Source organism: Acytostelium subglobosum (genome assembly GCF_000787575.1).
Source record: "Acytostelium subglobosum LB1 DNA, scaffold: scaffold23, whole genome shotgun sequence".
Taxonomy (NCBI): domain Eukaryota; phylum Evosea; class Eumycetozoa; order Acytosteliales; family Acytosteliaceae; genus Acytostelium; species Acytostelium subglobosum.
This window is the reverse complement of record NW_012236510.1, coordinates 362,836-382,239: the sequence shown is the minus strand read 5'-3', so window position 1 is coordinate 382,239 and position 19,404 is coordinate 362,836. Positions and strand designations below refer to the sequence as shown.

The following is a 19,404-nucleotide window of genomic DNA, read 5'->3' as shown; positions in this document are numbered from 1 at the left end:
AAATAGATAGATAGAGCAGTTAAAAAGAATGAGAGTATTGTTGTTTGTGTGCGTGAATGAATGTGACATGCATGCTCGACAAATTATTGAGGTTGTGGTGTGTTGTGAGTGTGTGTTATTGATTATTCCAACTCTTGGTTTTTTGGGAGTTTGGTCGCAACCTTTGGAGTATTTCATTTTGAATCCAACCCTTGCCCTCACTCATAATCTTCTGATCAAAGCTAGTTAGTTACTAATTAATAGGTTTCTATTTATTTGATGTGTTAGAAGTTGATGTTCATTATTAGTTAGATACTAATATACTTTGACGATTACTTTCTCCCTTCTCCACCATTGTATACTTTGGCTCTATCGAAAACTTAGGCACCCACCTTCATTACTTTGGCGATTACTTGGGCACTAACTAACTACCGTACTTGGCAATTATGTTGATTCTTAACTTAAACTTGAGCAGATATTAAGATCCATGACTTCTTTATATTGTTTGAATTATTCATTGCATCTATTGAGACACCAGACTTGTTCAATCAACCTTATTACCAAAAATCGACCCATAATAATAAAAGGGTCTTTACCCTTTGTGATAGTTTTCAAATTTGCGCGCCAATAACTTCAAGTTAATCACTCATTCTGATACTTATCTCTTTCGTGTGTTTACAATATACACATATATACATACTAGATATCTATAGATAGATAGTCCAGTCAATCAATCAATCAATCAATCAATCAACAACAACAACAATGGACTTGCCACTCAAGAAGAGTATAACAAAGGCATTCCAACTCTCTGGACTCAGCATCAAGAATGACGCAATGAAGCTGTTGGGTGAGCTCAATGACAACAGAGACAAGGTACTAGAGTTGGTCACCATCATCATTGACAACATAGACAAGTCAACATGTATGCTTTTAATCAATCAATCATTCAATCAATCCATCTAACATTCTAACTTTATGATTGAATTGAACTTGAAGTGAATGGCAACTTTGTGGACAGGGCATCAGTGGAGCGATGTTTGGCAGAGATCAAGACACATACGGATATAAATGCAATGGAGACAGAGGTGCTAAAGGTGATAGGGGCATTCGATTGCCCTTTGGTAGTGTACGATAATAACAAGAAGCAGTATGTTGCACATGCAGACAGCGCGACGGCATCACACGCCACACACTCGCTGCACGCCGACGCACTGGCCAAAGCCAGCCTCTACAGACGCCGTTACATCAACGTGCTGCAGCGTGTAGAGCGCCATCAGTTCTTCTCGCCGCCAGTCCTCCCCAATGAAAAGTTCACGCGCGAGCACAAGTCCATCATCACGCTCAACTCGCTCCTGGGCAATCCCGGGCCCAAATACGTGCTGGGCACCATCTCACAGATCACCGAGGGCAGGTACTACTTGGAGGACCTCACCACCAATGTGCCACTGGACATTAGCAACGCGCTCGTCTCGAGCATGCTTACAGAGAACTCGATCGTGCAGGCGTACGGCGAGCTGGTCGACGGCGTGTTTGTGGCGCAGGAGATCCTGCTGCCGGTGGTCGAGGATCGCCAGGAGTCGCTGCGGTTCCTCAAGGGCCTGGACGCATTTGGCCAGCGTCCCAACGAGAAGCTGGCCGCCAGCCTTCTCGAGTACGAGCAGGCGATGGAGACCAACGCGCTGGTGTTCATGTCGGACGTGTGGCTCGACTCGCCACTCGTCATGAGCAAGCTCAACGTCATGTTCTTTGGCCTAAAGGACATCCCACCCTTTGCCTTCATCCTCATGGGCAACTTTACCGAGCAGCCACTAATTGGCGGCAAACAATATCGTCTAAAGACTTACTTTGACCAACTGGCAGCACTCATTCAGCGATATCCAAACATCCTAGCCAAGAGCAAGTTTATCTTTGTTCCAGGGTATGTTATAATTCATTCACTGGAATCATTCCAATCATTCCAATCATACTCACTAACTCACCTCCATCATTGATCAGACCAACTGATCCAGCAGGATCATTGATCAATATACTTCCAAAGTTCCCAATACCTGATGTGTTTGTAAAGGGATTCAAGTCCAAGGTAGCCAACAGCGTGTTTACAACAAACCCTTGTAGAATACGTTACTGCACACAAGAGATCATCGTCTTCCGTGAGGACATTGTAAATAAAGTGCGAAGACACTGTATAAAGGAGCCAGCCGACCAGATGGACATAACCCAACATGTAAGTAACATCACTCAATCACTCAAACATGATCAATCATATTAACTCAAACTCAATCACTCAAACTCAAACTCAATGACAAGGTATTGGAATCAATATGCAAGAATGCTCACCTTTGTAACCTGCCATTGGAGATTAGACCGATATATTGGAATTATGATCATGCACTGTCGTTGTATCCACTGCCAGACGTGTTGGTACTGGGCGACAAGTTCAATCAGTACGAGCACAACTATGAGGGCACCTACTGCTTCAACCCCAGCTCATTCTCGACAGACTTCTCATTCTCGCATTACCTGCCGGCGAAACGTGCACTCGAGTTTTGCACGGTACCTGACAAGGTCGAGGACATTGAGTTTGAGACACAAGACGACGAGGACACGCTCATGTCTGTGGATGGAGATGGCGCCGAGGTTGTCGAGCCACATGCCGATCCAGTCTCTGACAACGAGGTCGATGTATCAATGGAACAAGAGGCAGAGGATGACCGAGTGAACTCAATATCAGCAGCACAACCATATGACGATGATAATAACGATGATGATAATGATAATGATGACGACCAAGTTCAAGATCAAGATCAAGACGAGGAGCAAAGCAGCGCAGACGAAGATGAGGATGTGGAGGATGTGGAAGAAGTGGCGGATGTGGAGGATGTGGAAGGTGCTGATATTGAAGGCGAGGTTGATGATGACGAGTATGTTCCGTACCAGTCCCCAGACTTGGAAGATGGGGATGAGGACGAGGATGAAGATGGAGATGAAGCAGCCGAAGGCGACCAAGAAGATGAGGTAGCTGAATGAGAGCAGATCTTTGGCATAAGGCATTGTCAACGGTCAATCTCAGTAAATCAATCAATCAATCTAATCAGCCAAACAAACTCTCAAAGGTTGATGTTCAACCCATCAATCGCCAAGTGTATGTCTGACATCATCCCACAACACACATCAATCGGGTGATCACACCCCACACCCTTTTCAATTAAAGTTCAATAAAACAAAGGGCGACCTGTCTGATTGGATGTGGGGTTGCGATGGGGAGACATGGTCCACCACAAATTCAGTAAGGGTCCACTCAAGAAACACACAACTCAACCCATTCATCAAAAAGACCCGTCTTCGCAGGTCCCTGCGAGTGTGGGCTTGCTAGCTTGCTTGCCTCACAGGGAGAGGAGAGTGTGTCGGTGATACTTGTTCTCATCATCTGTGTGAGTGATTGTTATTGTTGTGTTGTTGTTATTGATGGTGACCCATGTCAATAGACACCATACCTACTACCAAACAAAACATTCAATCAAATCAATCAAACACATATATAATATATATTTATTTATATATTATTATTGCAACCTTGAGGGAGTAATCAATCATTCAGATAACTTCAACAAGCAAGCAGGCAGGACAACACTCACTCAATCAATCGCCATTCACCCGCTCACTCAATCAAAGTTGATGTTAAGACCCCTTGGCCCCAACTCAAACTCGACCAGGACTACAACTCGCTGCTGAGCAAACAATCACTCATCATCAATCGTGTCCAACCAACGAATCTCTTTCTCAACTAATTGACATCCAATCAATCATACCATAGTCAGTTAGTAATAACTTAAGTTATTTATTTATTTATTTATTTAAATTATTTATATCCACAATCAATCAGTAGTCCAATCAATCACAAGCACAAACATACACAACACAGCCAGGCAGACAGATTGACAGATAGATATACAAACTTGTTTGGACTCACTAGTTAGACAACACAGGACATATGGCATCAACAATGCAGTTGTCAAACTCTGCCAATGAGGAGGAGTGGAACAAGTTCTATCAGGTCAGTGGCATCGAGCATCAGGAAGAAGAGGATGAGATGCTGTATCACTTGTTGAAGAAGTAAGTCATGCTCACCTCACCTCACCACCAGGAACATTGGACTACATCCACTCTCTACTCGGCTAGCCGAGTCGTCGGCACAACGACAACATGCATGATTCAGATGTCCAAACAATCATCTGATTGATCAAACACACACATTCCATCAAACAACCACACGAATCCCACACACACACACACAATTCGATCAACAAAGCGATCAAAGTGATGGGTGTGGAGATCGGTGGGATCACCCATCCACAAGTCCCACAACAAACAATGACACCTGGTTAGAGATATATCTGAATGATGATCTAACCTTCTTCTTTACACTAATCAATCAATCAACCGAACCCAGGGGATGCAATGGAGAGATCATAGATGGATTGGAGCATGATCAACTCAAGATGATGCTACTGGAGCAGTCGATAGAGGATCGCCATCGAGCACAATACAGGGCCAGACATTCGATATGTCCATCAAGCATGTATCCAACTCGCGACATTATTGATCGGAATCATTCCATTCGACACCATTAGTCAACCAAACAACTAACACATACTATGACATACATAATCACCAACCTAGACGAGGAGAAGGTACTGGCATCAATGGTACAGTTCTCAAAGTATCACATAGACTTTGGATTGAAGGAGGGCGAGAAGTGCAAGGTTGGCGTCGTGCTCAGGGACAAGATCAGAGTGAGCAATAGGGGCCAGAACAGGGTATCCTACCAGTTCACGAATTATCCACTTCAGGGCGGCACGGTCCGCCTGACATTCACACCGGCCGCCGGCATCGTCAAGCGTAACTCGTCGCTGGACATTGTTGTGGAGCTGGTCGTGCTGTGCACGACAAAGGTGCGCGAGCTCATCTCGCTCGACGTGTCCAATGGCATCAGCGGCACGGGCAACACTCACTTGTTCACCATCAAGCTCGACTCCAAGATGTCCCAAGTTCTCGATCACAAGGAGATCGAGATCGGACCAGGCATTGGAGGTGGTGGCTATGGCGCCATCTACAAATCGCGCTGGCGTGGCCTACTCGTGGCCGTCAAGGTCATCTCCGAGATGAGCGATGGCTCCGAGTTTGAGAAAGAGCTCGAGATGCACAAAGAGCTGCTCCATCATCCCAACATCGTTCACTTTGTCGGCTTTTGTGTCTCTCCCAAGTGTCTTGTGCTCGAGGTATGTACCCGGCGAACCTAGCCTTGCCAAGGCCACTCCCTCACTCACTCAATCACTCTCCTACTCACATGTAACAGTACATCGAAGGTGGAAGCTTGGACAAATACCTGCATGACCCACAGCATCAGTCACACTTCACGCAAGAGCTGCGCTTGAAGATGGCATATGACATTGCCAAGGGCATGTGCTTCTTGCACCAGAATGAGATCCTTCATTTGGACTTGAAGCCACAGAACTTCCTGGTCGTGTCGCTGTCAACACACGCGCCAGTAACAATCAAACTGGCTGACTTTGGTCTGGCCACAGCTTCAACACGCTCATTCTATGGCACCACTGCCGAAGGCTCGTTCCTTTACATGGCGCCCGAGGTGTTTACGCAGAAGAAGTTCTCTCGCGCCGCCGACGTCTGGAGTTTTGGCGCGTGTCTGATCGAGATATTGACGGGCCAGAGACCCTACCACGAGCTGGATAAGCTTGGATACCTGCAGTTGGCAAAGGTGCGTGAGGAGGGCGGCTCGCCCCAGATCCCGCCCGAGATCGAGCCCGAGATGAAGAAGCTGATCGAGGCGTGTCTTCATCGCGACCATACCAAGCGCCCCAGCTTCGAGAGCATTGAGCAGTTCTTGGAGCGCAGGTGCGACGACATTCTTCCACAACAGGCCAACAGCAGCAGCAATGGCATGGGCAGTTTTATATCGCCCGACACATCATTCAATCAAGGATCACTGTTTGGTCTGACGGGCGCCAATGCCAGGCGACCATCCTCGCCAACACCAGTGTTCAAGCCCATGGCACAGGTGTTCCCGTCACAGTCACAAATGGCTGCGCAACAACAGCAGCAACAGCAACAGTTGGTCCGTCGCCCAACCATCTCGCAGGTGAACTCACAGTCCAAGTTCAACCCGGCATCAAAGCTGCAGAGCATCCTGCCAAAGTCGCTGTCAAAGGCCAGCGATCCACTTCAGGCGATGCCCAAGACGGCACCGTCGCTGCAGCAGCCTGACGATGACCCGATCGTCAACAAGTCGAATCGCGCCATGACAGAGGTGATCATCTCAGACTCGCAGCGGCCCGACTCAATGCCGCTGCCACAGCGCTCTGTAACCATATCCTCGCCAACAGCATCATTCAATGTACAACAGACTCAGCAACAGACACAGACACCTACAAACACACCAACCAAGAAGACATCATTGCAACGACCCAATACACCACTTCCACCCATCCCCTCACAGAAGCTTGGAGTGTTCAACAAGCAACAGTCGTCTTCGACGCCGACATACCAACTTCCATCAACTCCTACACCAACTCCTACACCTTTACAACACACTGCAATGCCCATCCCCATACCCATCCCTATACCAATGGTTCCAGATGAGGCCGACACTCACACATCCACAGCCACACCTCCACAGACACAGCCACAGCCACAATTACATCAACACATGTCTTCACTCAAGGTGTCAACGACGCCAAAGACATCACAGTCTTCCATACCCATCCCTATACCATTGCCATCACTGTCGGATGGCGGACCAATTACTGTGTTGAGGCCAGCGGCCAAGCCAGCTGCCAAGCTCCCCATCCCCATCCCCCTCCCCGCCACTTCTCCCACCACTCACTCACACAATCACTCCAACATGTCTGGCAGGCCACACGCATCCACGCTCTCCGAGAGGCCAGCGTCGCCAGTGACCTCCGCCCCACTCAAGAACTCTCCATCACAGGAGCTCCCGCCGGCAATGTCCACGCTTAAGCGCGTGCCTTTGTCGCCGTCCAAAGGAGTGACGCATCCTTCGCCATTGTCCGACATGATCAACAATGATAGGCTGAGGACCAGCAACGATCGCAATGCAGTGCAAGTGCAGGACAGCGATGATGAGGAGGAGATGAAGTCGGCACAGATCGTCACCAAGCACGTGCCACTAAGCAGAGCCAATCCGATGGCCTCGACCAGCACACCTACATTGCAACTGGCGCAGACACAGCGCATGCCCAACCGATCGTCCTCCGTCATGGACGTGAGGAAGGTCACGCTGGTCGAGCACCACAACAACAACAACAACAACAACTATCACAATGCATCCGCGGGAGACATGGCAAGTGCCCCACGTCCACACTCACCCGTGGTCACCGAGCAGGACAGTCTGAACAAGATCATGGAGCTGCGCAGCCGATCGATCAAGGCGTTGCGCGATCTCTATCTGGCATTCACCTCGCGCATCAAGGAGTTCTCCAACGTGCGCTCGCTTCGCGAGTGCGTCGAGCTGGGCCAGGTGATCCGCGACGCCAAGAAGGAGCTGGAGCAGCTGTGTCTCGAGCATCTCAATGCCAACTGGGAGACGATACTCGGCACAGTCAAGTCTGGCAACAAGCGATCACAGATCGCCAACATGCAGGCGCCCAACCCGTCGAACTACGACGGCGCCACCTACAGCAAAGTGTTGATCATCCGCGATGCCGCCGTCATTGTAGGCGAGTCAATGTTGGATGTGATCTACTATCTGATGACACTACTCTCTCCTTCATCACCATCATCAGCCAACCTATTACAACATGGTGATTCATTCCTTCAATCACCTTCATCACAACTACAACAACAACAAGCAGGTCTACCTGACAAAGAAGTGATACTCAAGATCGCCAAGATCACCAGAGCGATCAAGATGCGCTCCAACTAAATCTGTACTTCTACATCACATTCAATCAATCCAATCATCTCATATATGTATATATACATACCATGTTACATGCATCCGATACCCTTCCTTCATTCATTCATTCATTCATTCATCCATCCTACTACTATTACTTCTACACTACAATGCTATAATATCCTATCATTGGTATGAACAATCAAATAAACATGTGATCTACGTCTCATCGCGTTGGTCTACTATTTGCCACCTCATCATACATTCATTCATTAATTCATTCCATTTATTAATCATTCATTGCATCCATTAAGTAAATAAGTAAGTAATAACAAGACGTTGGGTTATTCATCGAATGATGAATGAAGTTGAACAATGAGCTCCAACATCGGTGTTCAAGTTCAAACCAAACAACCAGATTCCGATTTCTTTGTTTTTGGGGTACTTTTTTGGTGACCCTTGGGAAAAACACTCAATCTAATTATAATTTTGTTCAATTTGCTACTTTTCATTCAAAAGTTCATCTTTGGTGTCAGTTGAGATGCGTTGGTGAGTGTGAGAGTGAGGGAAGGGTGTGAGTGCGTGAGGGGGTAGATTAGGTTAGGTCATCCCCGTGCCATCGTTCAACTCAACCTACATCAGCAAGAACCAAAGACAACAACTATCTCTAACGCTCAATGACTCAACCTACTAATACTACAACTACTAATATTACTACTATTTGACATCATCATCATCACTTTGTACATTTACTATTATAACTACTACAATATATATATATATAACTTGATTCATTCAAACATTCAATCATTCATTCAATCGAAGAGAGAGAAAGAAGGACAGAAGTATACTTAATCCGATTGTTTGATAATTGATATTGATAGTTATATTATATATTATATAAATGTCAGAGAGTACGACTCAACAGCAGCAACAACTGCAACAACCAGAGATATTACAACAGATTACAAACTTCTTTGATTCGATATCATCTTCATTTCAAAGTTTATCATCATCGTCATCAACTTCAATATCAAATGACCAGTCTGTTGTTGTTGCCCAACAACAGAAACAACTACAGCTACAACAACAACAACAGAATGGATCACCTGTTGGCGCGATTCTGACAACGACGACTACATCAACATCAACAACATCAACGACAACGAATAATAATACAAACTTATCAACATCAGCATCACAATCACCTTTATTGGGACACCATCAACAACATGAATCGTCATCATCCACATCATCAAAGTCGCCAATGTCACCAAAGTCATTGTCACCGACATCAAGTGTTGGCCAATTTCCAGCATTCTATCAACACAGCCAAAAGACTTTGAAGGAGCTGGATGAGCGACGTCTGCTTCTGATCGAGCATCTCAAGTCTGTAAAGTTCAACCTGGACACGCAGTCCGACGAGGACCCAATATCATACATCAAGGTGCGCATGGAGCTCACCAAGCGCAAGGCTTCGCTCGAGCAGGAGCTGCGCAACCTGGACGAGGTGCTGTGTACGCAGTCGCTGGCTGACGATGTGTCGTCGCCGATCGATGGCATCAAGAACTTCCTCTCGCTCATCATGCCCAACAGCTCGTACGCCAACGTGCCGGCATCGCTGAGTCCCCAGAGCCACGACCACACGATCGACTCGCTGGGCGTGGCTCACCACGCACTGCCCAACTCAATCATCCCGACAGGCACGCCAATCGACAATCCCGACCCCAACCAGCCGCGCTTCCCGCCACGCGAGAACATCGACGCCAAACTCTACGTGGACTGCGACGAGTACTTTGCAGCCAGCGCACACGCCATCGAGGCGGCCACTCGCGATGTCTTTATCACAGCCTGGTTCATGTCACCCGAGGGTCTACCTCATTCGCTATCCCACGCTCGACCCCAAGTACCGTCTTGACAACCTGCTGTGTCGAAAGGCCAAGCAAGGTGTCAAGATATTCATCATCCTCTGGGACGAGACAAAGATCGCCACATTCAAGGCCAGTCGAAGGTGTAAAGAGAAGCTCGAGGATCTCCATCCCAACATCAAGGTCATCAAACATCCACCCTTCACTGTATGTTTACATCGATGTATAAGACATGTTTGTCGCGCACATGATACTAACCTTCCACTCAATCGATCAATCATTCTCAGCCAATATATTGGTCACATCACCAAAAGACATTGATTGTGGATCAGGAGATGGCATTTGTTGGCGGCGTAGACTTCTGCTTTGGACGATTCGATACATGGTGTCATCATTTGATTGATGTCAATGCCACTCAATGGCCTGGAAAGGACTATGTATGTGTGATTGATTGATGGATGAGCGAGCCTATCTCTCTCGACACTAACACTCAACCCAAACATAGTACAACCCTTGTGTAGGTGATATGGGCGATTTGTTTAGCCCTGATGGCGACTCGATTGACAGGAAGAAGACACCTAGAATGCCATGGCACGATGTTATGATTGGAGTCAATGGATTGGCAGCACGCGATGTTGCACTCAACTTTATTCTGCGATGGAACCATCACAAGGACGATTATTACCCATCGATCTACTTCAATACGACACCAATGCAATCGACGGGCTCGACTACATGTCAGATGCTGCGGTCGATGGACGAATGGTCTGGCGGAGGACGCAACGAACGATCCATCCACACGGCCTACGTCCAGGCGATTGAAGACGCCGACCACTACATCTACATCGAGAACCAGAACTTTGTGTCGACGCATGCGCCCGGCGTCTGGAATCAGATCTCGGGTGAGATTGTCAAACGTATACGCAGGGCCATCCGCAAGCGCGAAGTGTTCCGCGTGATCATCATGCTGCCGGCGCAGCAGGACGGCAAGTTCACAGAGGAGACCAACATCCGTGGCCTGATGCACTGGCAATATATGACGTTGATCAAGAGTGAGAACTCAATGATCAAAACACTGCGACGCGAGTTCCCCAACGAGGACCTGTCCGAGTACATTGGATTCTATTCGCTACGAACACACGCTTGCCTTGAGGGCAACTACGTCACAGAGCAAGTCTATGTCCACTCCAAGCTGATGATCGTCGACGACCGCGTGGTCATTGTCGGCTCGGCCAACATCAATGACCGCTCGTTCAACGGTGAGCGCGACAGTGAGCTGGCATTCATCATCAAGGACGACAAGGACCTGGTCAAGACGCGAATGAACGGCAAGGAGTACCTGGCCGGCCGCACAGCACTCAATCTGCGTCTGCGTCTGTGGAAGGAGCACATTGGACTGTTGCCACACATGGACCACCCGCCCCTGTCAAACAACGGCAATGGCGACATCTTCTCCCAGACTCCACACCTCTCCATCTCATCACAGTTCAAGATACCCAAGCAGTCGCATCACCGCTCGTCCAGCTTTGGCAAGATGAACTTGTCTTCATCCTCTGCCAACAAGACTGCGGCGGCGCAACTGGCCGCATCAAGCCTGGCCGAGTCACCTGAGGACTCACCGCGCCCACCCTCCAACTCATCGTCAGCCTCGTCGCTGCCCTCTCTTCCAAGCGCTCAATCAATGTCAACGTCAATGTCGGTGGCCGTCTCCACGTCGAGTATTCTGACGTCGGAGCACGTCATCATCGAGGACTACAACCTGACGCCAGCCTCGTCCAGCCCTACGGCCGCCAACCATGTACATAATATTAGCAATGGCAGCTTAGGCAATGCCATCTTTGGCAATGACGTAGGCAGTGGCAACAGCAATGGAACAGTGCTGGTCGTGAGCGAGATCGAGAGAGACTCGCCAAAGGTATTGCCAATGTCCATATCGAGTCTGCACGCCGAAGGCGTTGAGGAGAGCGTGATTGGCGGCATTGATCTGACCGACCCCGTGGACAGCACGTTCTACTTGGGCGTATGGATCGCCACTGCCGCGTCCAACACGCGCATCTACGACACAGTGTTCCCAGCCATCCCCAAGAACTCGATCAAGACCTGCGAGGAATTCAATCAGAACCTCAAGAAGCCAGTCTCCAACGCCGACTGTCGTCTGCTGAGTGAGGTGCGAGGCAACCTCGTCTACCATCCGCTTGACTTCCTCTCCGAAGAAGATATCCGTCCGACGTTCCTCTTTACCGATGACCTATTCCAATGATCATCAAATCGCATCATCCTTCGTCCACCCCCTTTGTCTAAAGGGGTGTCCTCTGGCGAGGCCTCGCTCTCGCACTCCCTTCTGCTGCTGCTGCCTGCTTGCGCAACATCGCTAATCCCTACTCGCCTTGCATCCAGCACACAAGTTGTTATTTATGTTCCTGTCGTCTTCGTCTTGCTTGTCTACTACTACTATATGAATGAGAATAAAGACACACGCTTGCACCTGTATCTATCAAAAGGGCATTTGATACTAGTATATATATAAGTAACAGTGTCTATGTATGTATTGAATGTGTATTCTATATGCTCGCGCGAGTTTGTTATCATGTCGTTATCTAATGTGATCGCTTGCTTCCTTTGCACAATCTTAATGATGACCATGACTGCCAGTGATGGCAGGTGGTGGAGTGTGACTGTACCTCCTCTGTTTAACATCAAGTTAGTTATTCATTCATCCATTCATTCGTCGATTCATCATCATGATCACAACACATACCTCGATCATCTTTGATGTGATGAAGGCCAATGACAAAATACCGAACAAGGCAATGCTAGTCTTAACTCCATTCTTCTTGCAGTTCTTTGGGTACTCGCACCACCAACCTCCAGCTGGTGTCCAAACAGTTGTTGGGTAAGGGTATCTACATTCATTGTTGATTGTGATGATTAATGTGTCAATCATTCATACATTCATACATTCATTCATTCATTCATTCAAAGTCATTCTGCTGTTTGTTGAAGCTGTTTCTGTTGATGTTGCTGTTTGTTGACGTTGATGTAGATGCTAATGCTTGCATACCTTGGTTGTCCTCCCATTGTATATATGATATAAGTTATAAGAATACAAGACTTTGTTAATGTCGAAAGTAAATGATCTTTGTTTGAAACAAAATGAAGCGTAAGTCGTCAAAGGGAGGGGTTCACCACCAGGGATACAGATAGACCACCCTTGGGCTGATTCAATCAATCAATTGCCATTACTTACATGTTATTACTCGTACAAATAACATATATATACTAGTATATAAATATGGAACACGATCGTATTGATATATTATTAAATCAATTGAATAGACTATCTAGACAATACAAGTCTTTGAATGATAATGAAGAACAACTTTGTCAACACTTCAATGAACTACATCAATTGTTAATGATAGAGGAACATAAGTTGAAACGTCCATTGCAACAAGAGAAAGATGATATTATATCAATAATAACAAGTATAACAAAAGAGTTGAACTACATTGTTGTCCAACAACAACAACAAGCTCATGTACATCTGGATGAACAAAGACTGGAATGTGCGAAGAAGGATGTCCAACAACATATCAAGGACAAGGACTTTGAATGGGAGTTGCCATCTTCGACATCGACATCGCCATCACATTCGCCAAGCCCTGAGGACGACGACCTCGCCACTGCTCGACTAGAGACTACAAGCAACTTCTTGGTTACACTCAATGTAGATGGGTTGAAGGAACGGGTTGGCCTGTTGGTGCACCAATGTAGTGAGGTCTACAACTTGAAGGACAAGGAACAACATCCTTCATCTAGACTAGATTACCAAATACTATCAATGGATACTGAGGGCCGAGCACATCTGTTTGATCCAACTGCCTGCACCTGGACCCAACTCCAGGACCAACTGCTCGATGTTGAGCAACGACTGTATACATATCAATCTGTTGTGGCAGTGAATAACAGTCTGTTTGTATTTGGTGGCTTGGACGACTCCAAGTCATACGCCCATCACTCATTGTCCAAGAATCGCCAACTTCACCGTTACGGTTACATCTCGACAAAGGAGGGCGGTCGCGACATTGCCGCGTGCTATGACGGCGCCCAGTACATCTACATCGTCGGCGGGAGTTACTGCGGCGAGAAGTTGACACGTGTTGACCGAATGGACCTGGTCACACAAGAGTTTGTCCGCATTGGCGACCTACGCCACACAACGAACAACTATTACTACCTATTCGTACACCTAGACAGGCTGCACGCTGTCAACCTCCTGGATCGCACTGTTCACGCGCTCAAACACGACACTGGTGAGTTCGAGGATGTCTCGGGTCGCTTCCAACTCGCCTCCTTTGCCCGAGCAATTTACTCAATATGCTATGATGATCAGGACAATCTGTACATAATCAATTACAATCTTGGACTGACGCGTATATCCCTCACAACTGGAGAGGCAACAAGATTGTCATCGCTGGCCATATGGCCAGGTAATCAACCTCGTGGTCATCTGAGCTACTATGTTACGCTGGTGTATATTGCCTCGGCTAATGGCGACCAACAACATCTTTATTTCATTGGAGGCAAGAGCATTGGAAATCATCGTTACTCAATCAATGATGATCAATGGACACGAATGAATGATGGAGACACATTTGAGCGAATATCAAGTGGAGCCACAAGGATACTCAGACCAAGGTCGAATTGAACTTTCCTTGTCTGATTGGTAGTGGACGTTTTGACGGGTCAGAGAAGGCCCGCGTGGGTATGGACCTTGACGTCAACAACAACGACTCCGTCGCCCGTCCTGCGGATATGGTATGTTCCAAGACCGTGGAGTATGCTTTTACTGACTCCCCATTACATGAACTAATGATTGATGTCTATTCAACCCCATCAGGGTTAGATATTCGTGGGAATGCAAAGATCAAGCCCCACTAGGCCCCAACCCTTGGTTCCAAGATATTTTCCAAACGAATTGGAATTGAACTGGTCAAACAGTAATAACTTAGCATTACTGTATTCAATAATCAATCAATCAATCAATCTATCAAATATAAGATGAAGATAATAATCATTTTGTTGTTATTGGCCATCACTCTGTCCGCTGCTCTGGCTGCTGGATCAACTTGCCGGGGTATAACATTGTCTGGAGCAGGTGCATTTGGAGCATTTGAAGCAGGTGTAATATGGGGACTCCTCGACAAACGTGCTACCAGTGACGTTGAATGGCAGTTTGCAACTGGTGTCAGCGCAGGCTCATTGAACGCGGCTATAATGTCAATGTTTTCAGTTGGCGATGAAAGTGCTGCATCGCAATACTTGAACAACCTCTGGTTGGGCATCACTCAAGAACAAGTCTTTGTCGAGTGGCCTGGTGGTGTAGTCGATGGTCTCCTCCTTCAAAAGGGTATCTTCAATGACGCCCCACTCAACAAGTACCTCCACGCCCACGTTAACCAAACCATGATCAACCAATCCACCCGTGGCCTCCAATTCGGCGCCACCAACATAGACACTGGCAACTTCGACCTCTTCAACAAATCAGCCTCAGGTAAGTGCATTGACAGGCAAATGAATGAATGGATGGATGGCTAACTCAACACTCACTCACTTCATAGACATTGCTCTTGCTCTCCAGGCATCTTGCTCGATCCCAGGCATATGGCCACCAACGGTCATTGACGATGTAGTGTACCAGGATGGCGGCGTCACTTATATGACACCAGTAACAGACACTGCTCGCCTCTGCTATGACACTGGCGCCACTGAGGTCATATTGGACGTGATCATGATTGGATACATGGAGGATGATGTCAATATGGCCGATGCCAAGACCATCGACCTGCTGATGCGCACTCTCCACATTATCAAGACCAACTGGTACTACAAGGACATCTTCACCACCTTCCAGGCATTCCCAGATGTCGTCATCAATGTATACTATCCCACTGGACCATTCCCAGGCAATGTCCTCTCATTCTCCTACTCAGCTCCTCTACTCAAGATTGGCTATGACACTGCCATGAATGAGAGTACAACATTTGGACTGACCAAGTAAGTTCATACGCTCAATCGATGATTGGAACTTATTCCACTGACTCACCAATCAATCAACTTTAGGAACAACTTCGAGTCTGCATTGAACAAGGCCTTCCCATTCGGACTAAACTTGTAATACTTTGGCATCATTAAACCATGTGGTTAGGCCTCCATCATGTTGGCGCGCGACCCTCAATCACTCGTACCTTAATCATGGAATCATTCCACTCACACACCACTCACTCAATCACTGGAACATGAAGTTACAAGGTAAGGACAATAGTTTATTATTTTCTATCTCGCTGGATAATGTCCACAGATGACACAAAAGTTCTGCTCGCGGCTTGTCATTTGGTAGGAGCATGCTGGACATGGGTCGTCGCCAAAGCGTACCAATGAAGGATAGCCATTGGAGTCGTCCACAGGGAACAGCTTGCGGAACACACGGTAATAATGTAGATGCTCGGCATCACGTATCTTGATCTTGTCTTCCAGCCACACACGCTCCTTCTCCTTGTCGAGCTCCTCGGTAGTGAGCTTGGCGGCAAGGTGCGCGGGCATCACAGTGCTGCCCGATCCACACTCGATCGGCTCCTTTAGACGCCATGCAGAGTAGGCCACATCTTCAAATGCCTGGCGCAGGATGAACTTGCCGTGGCGGGTGCCGTCGTGGATGTTGATCTTCTCGCTCTTGGTGCACTCCTTGGCAAAGGCGATCACGCGATCGTCCAGGTAGGGCTGGCGGATCTCCATGCCCATTGCCGCGGCAAGGATGCGTGAGGAGAAGCGCATGATGCGTGTAAGGCGCTGTGAGTACTCCGCCAGCTTCTCCTCGGAGTAGTTGTGCATGAAGGTGTAGCCAGCGAACAGCTCGTCGGCGGCGTCGCCCGTCATGACCGTGCGACAGCCCAGCTCCTGTGCCTTCCTGAGTGCCATGCTGATGACGATGCTGTTGCGCAGCTCCATCGGGTCGAATGTGCGCAATGTCTTGATGGCGAACTCGAGATGATTGGCCAGCAGGTCGTCCAATGTTGTGTTTAGCAGATGATGCTCAAGCTGGCAACGCTTGGCAATCTCTGTGGCGTAGTGTCCGTCGCGAGCCTCGTTTGAGCAGACCACAGTGATGGCAGTCTTGAGTGGCGTAAGGTTGCAATGTTTGATCGTCTCGGCCAACACTGAAGTGTCGACACCACCAGACAGCAGAATCGCATCACAAGGTGTACATTCCTCCACTGCCAGTTGCACCAAAGTTCTCAACTGTTTGATCCTCTCATTGTTGTTGTTGTTGTCCTTGTCATCGATCTTTTGGTTGGTATCCATCATCATCACGTTCATGTTTGTTCAACTCAATGAGAATAACGATGACCGATGCATTCTGTATTTCGAATCATTCGTCGTGAATCAAAAGTGTAAAGTGCGTGTGCCCAATCATTCGTCTTGGTGTCGGAGATGAGGTACGCGAGCGTGAGTATGTGGATGGGGTTGGGCTTGTTTGATTGTCGGTTGATCGCACAATACATGGTGCTTTATTGACCCACAAACAAATAACAATCAATGTCATCCAGCGATGTCAATAAATTGGTCAATGGGATGTCGTAGTTGTTGCTACTTGTAGACCATGGTCGCGCATGATGAAGAGATAATGGGACACGTGGGTCCCCAGTCTTCCTTCGAAGTTTCAAAACTGTCACCTCTGATCAAAATGATCTTGAGCGTTGCAAATATGTGATCAGTTGTGTGTTGGAGGTGATTGCATTCCATTACAAATAATCAAGTTGGAATGTTCAAGATTATTTGCTTTTATTCGTAATGATTTAATCTTCACAAATTTGAATCAACAAACACACACACAACTGATCACATATTTGCAGGGTGCCCCAACAGGCCCCAACACATTTGACCACATTGGCGACTACCCCACAATCACCATCAGCCATGCAAACCACACAAGCATTTCGAACAGATATTTCATCCGGATGAAAGGAAGTGAAATCCCGGGTCCAATCAGGGGCTGCTTCCACCATATGACCAATTATACATTCATTCAATCGTCTAAACAGAATACAAATACATATTCATAGCATACATAATATAACAATGAAGTTACTATTCACTCTTTTGATCGTGGCCGCAGTCACTCTGGCTGCCGCCCACGCCGCCGGCACATCATGCCGCGCCATCACATTCTCTGGCGCTGGTGCATTCGGTGCTTATGAGGCCGGTGTCTTGTGGGGTCTCACCGCCAAGCGTCCAGCCGACGAGGTCGAGTGGCAATTCGCCACTGGAATCAGCGCTGGTTCAATCAATGCTGCTGGTGCTGCCATGTTCTCTGTTGGCAATGAGCAGGGTGCCGCAGAGTTCTTGACCAGCCGCTGGATGGGTATCACTCCAGAGCAGATCTACGTCAACTGGGTTGGCGGTCTCGTCGACGGTCTCCTCCTCCAGAAGGGTATCTTCAACGATGCTCCCCTCCACAAGTTCCTCAGCGACAACCTCAACCTCACCGCTCTCCACCAGTCCACCCGTGGTCTCCTCATCGGTGCCACCAACATTGACACTGGCAACTTTGACATCTTCGAGAAGACTGATCCAGGTATGTTAGAAGAGAAGTCACGTGACTTGAATATCTGATCACGTGACCTGGTAATCTGATCACATGATTTCCATTAAATTCAGGCAACACATACTTACTCACCTCTCCTCTCCCTCCCCTCCCGGGGCACCAATAATACAGAGATCGTCCTTGGAGTCCAAGCCTCATCCTCGATCCCAGGTGTCTTCCCACCAACTTTCAAGGGCAACGCCGTCTACCAAGATGGTGGTGTAACATACATGACTCCAGTGACCGACACTGCTCGTCTCTGCTATGGCACTGGCGCCACTGACGTTACCATCGACGTTGTTGTCGTTGGAGATCTCGAGACCACTGTCGACATGAACAAGGCCAAGACCATCGACTTGCTCCTCCGCACTCTCGACATTGTCAAGACCAACATGCACTACAAGGATATCGAGACCGTCTTTGAGGCTTTCCCCAACGTCAACCTCAACGTCTTCCACCCAAGCCAGCCACTCCCAGGCAATGCCCTCTCCTTCACCTACTCAGGCCCACTCATCAAGATCGGATATGAGGATGCCATCACTGAGAACACCACTATTGGACTTACCAAGTATGTATATATTTAACAATATGTTTGATGAGTTTGCAAACTCAAAATCACTTTCCAATCACTAACACACGATCAATCAATCTAATCAATCACACCACTTAATAGGGACAACTACAAGTCTGCTTTGAACAAGGCCTTTGGACTCAACCTGTAATACTGTTAACATTAACAATCAAACAAAGCACTATTAAATGGACGACTATTATATTGCTTATTCTTTCATTACACCATATCGCGTATCGCCCCATAAGTCGATCAATCAAATGGACGATATCCACTATCTATCCACAGACATCTGAAGTTGAGGTTGGTCTAGCCTAGAGATAATATGTAGTTATTGACATGGTCCATAATGTTTATAGTTCAAATGAAGTTTCGTTTGGTTGAGTGATTCCATGTGATTGGAGGT

General features: G+C 47.5%; 8 protein-coding genes across 8 annotated transcripts; 6 read left to right on the top strand and 2 right to left on the bottom strand.

Annotated features, from left to right (window-relative positions):
• Positions 1-744: 744 nt before the first annotated feature.
• Positions 745-3,009, top strand: SAMD00019534_096960 (hypothetical protein; the record flags this gene model as incomplete). Its single annotated transcript, XM_012895163.1, has 4 exons — positions 745-904; positions 979-1,900; positions 1,978-2,206; positions 2,290-3,009. 4 exons carry the CDS (start codon positions 745-747, stop codon positions 3,007-3,009), a joined length of 2,031 nt encoding a protein of 676 aa, XP_012750617.1.
• Positions 3,010-3,973: 964 nt separating this feature from the next.
• SAMD00019534_096950 (hypothetical protein) lies at positions 3,974-4,222 on the top strand (the record flags this gene model as incomplete). Its single annotated transcript, XM_012895162.1, has 2 exons — positions 3,974-4,095; positions 4,162-4,222. 2 exons carry the CDS (start codon positions 3,974-3,976, stop codon positions 4,220-4,222), a joined length of 183 nt encoding a protein of 60 aa, XP_012750616.1.
• Positions 4,223-4,448: 226 nt separating this feature from the next.
• SAMD00019534_096940 (hypothetical protein) lies at positions 4,449-7,936 on the top strand (the record flags this gene model as incomplete). The annotated part of the gene is made up of 5 exons (XM_012895161.1): positions 4,449-4,583; positions 4,695-5,261; positions 5,339-6,307; positions 6,404-7,820; positions 7,851-7,936. Coding segments are annotated over 5 exons (3,174 nt in total), but the record flags the coding sequence as incomplete, so codon positions are not given.
• Positions 7,937-12,412: 4,476 nt separating this feature from the next.
• SAMD00019534_096930 (hypothetical protein) lies at positions 12,413-12,861 on the bottom strand (the record flags this gene model as incomplete). The annotated part of the gene is made up of 3 exons (XM_012895160.1): positions 12,413-12,469; positions 12,542-12,686; positions 12,845-12,861. The coding sequence occupies 3 exons, from the start codon at positions 12,859-12,861 to the stop codon at positions 12,413-12,415; spliced, it is 219 nt and encodes a 72-aa protein (XP_012750614.1).
• Positions 12,862-13,198: 337 nt separating this feature from the next.
• SAMD00019534_096920 (hypothetical protein) lies at positions 13,199-14,491 on the top strand (the record flags this gene model as incomplete). Its single annotated transcript, XM_012895159.1, has 2 exons — positions 13,199-13,971; positions 14,041-14,491. The coding sequence occupies 2 exons, from the start codon at positions 13,199-13,201 to the stop codon at positions 14,489-14,491; spliced, it is 1,224 nt and encodes a 407-aa protein (XP_012750613.1).
• A 59-nt stretch (positions 14,492-14,550) lies between these two features.
• Positions 14,551-15,961, top strand: SAMD00019534_096910 (hypothetical protein; the record flags this gene model as incomplete). Its single annotated transcript, XM_012895158.1, has 4 exons — positions 14,551-14,601; positions 14,845-15,337; positions 15,405-15,840; positions 15,907-15,961. 4 exons carry the CDS (start codon positions 14,551-14,553, stop codon positions 15,959-15,961), a joined length of 1,035 nt encoding a protein of 344 aa, XP_012750612.1.
• Positions 15,962-16,119: 158 nt separating this feature from the next.
• On the bottom strand, positions 16,120-17,160 carry SAMD00019534_096900 (hypothetical protein; the record flags this gene model as incomplete). Its single annotated transcript, XM_012895157.1, has 1 exon — positions 16,120-17,160. The coding sequence occupies one exon, from the start codon at positions 17,158-17,160 to the stop codon at positions 16,120-16,122; it is 1,041 nt and encodes a 346-aa protein (XP_012750611.1).
• Positions 17,161-17,922: 762 nt separating this feature from the next.
• Positions 17,923-19,149, top strand: SAMD00019534_096890 (hypothetical protein; the record flags this gene model as incomplete). The annotated part of the gene is made up of 3 exons (XM_012895156.1): positions 17,923-18,418; positions 18,560-18,995; positions 19,101-19,149. 3 exons carry the CDS (start codon positions 17,923-17,925, stop codon positions 19,147-19,149), a joined length of 981 nt encoding a protein of 326 aa, XP_012750610.1.
• Positions 19,150-19,404: the final 255 nt, after the last annotated feature.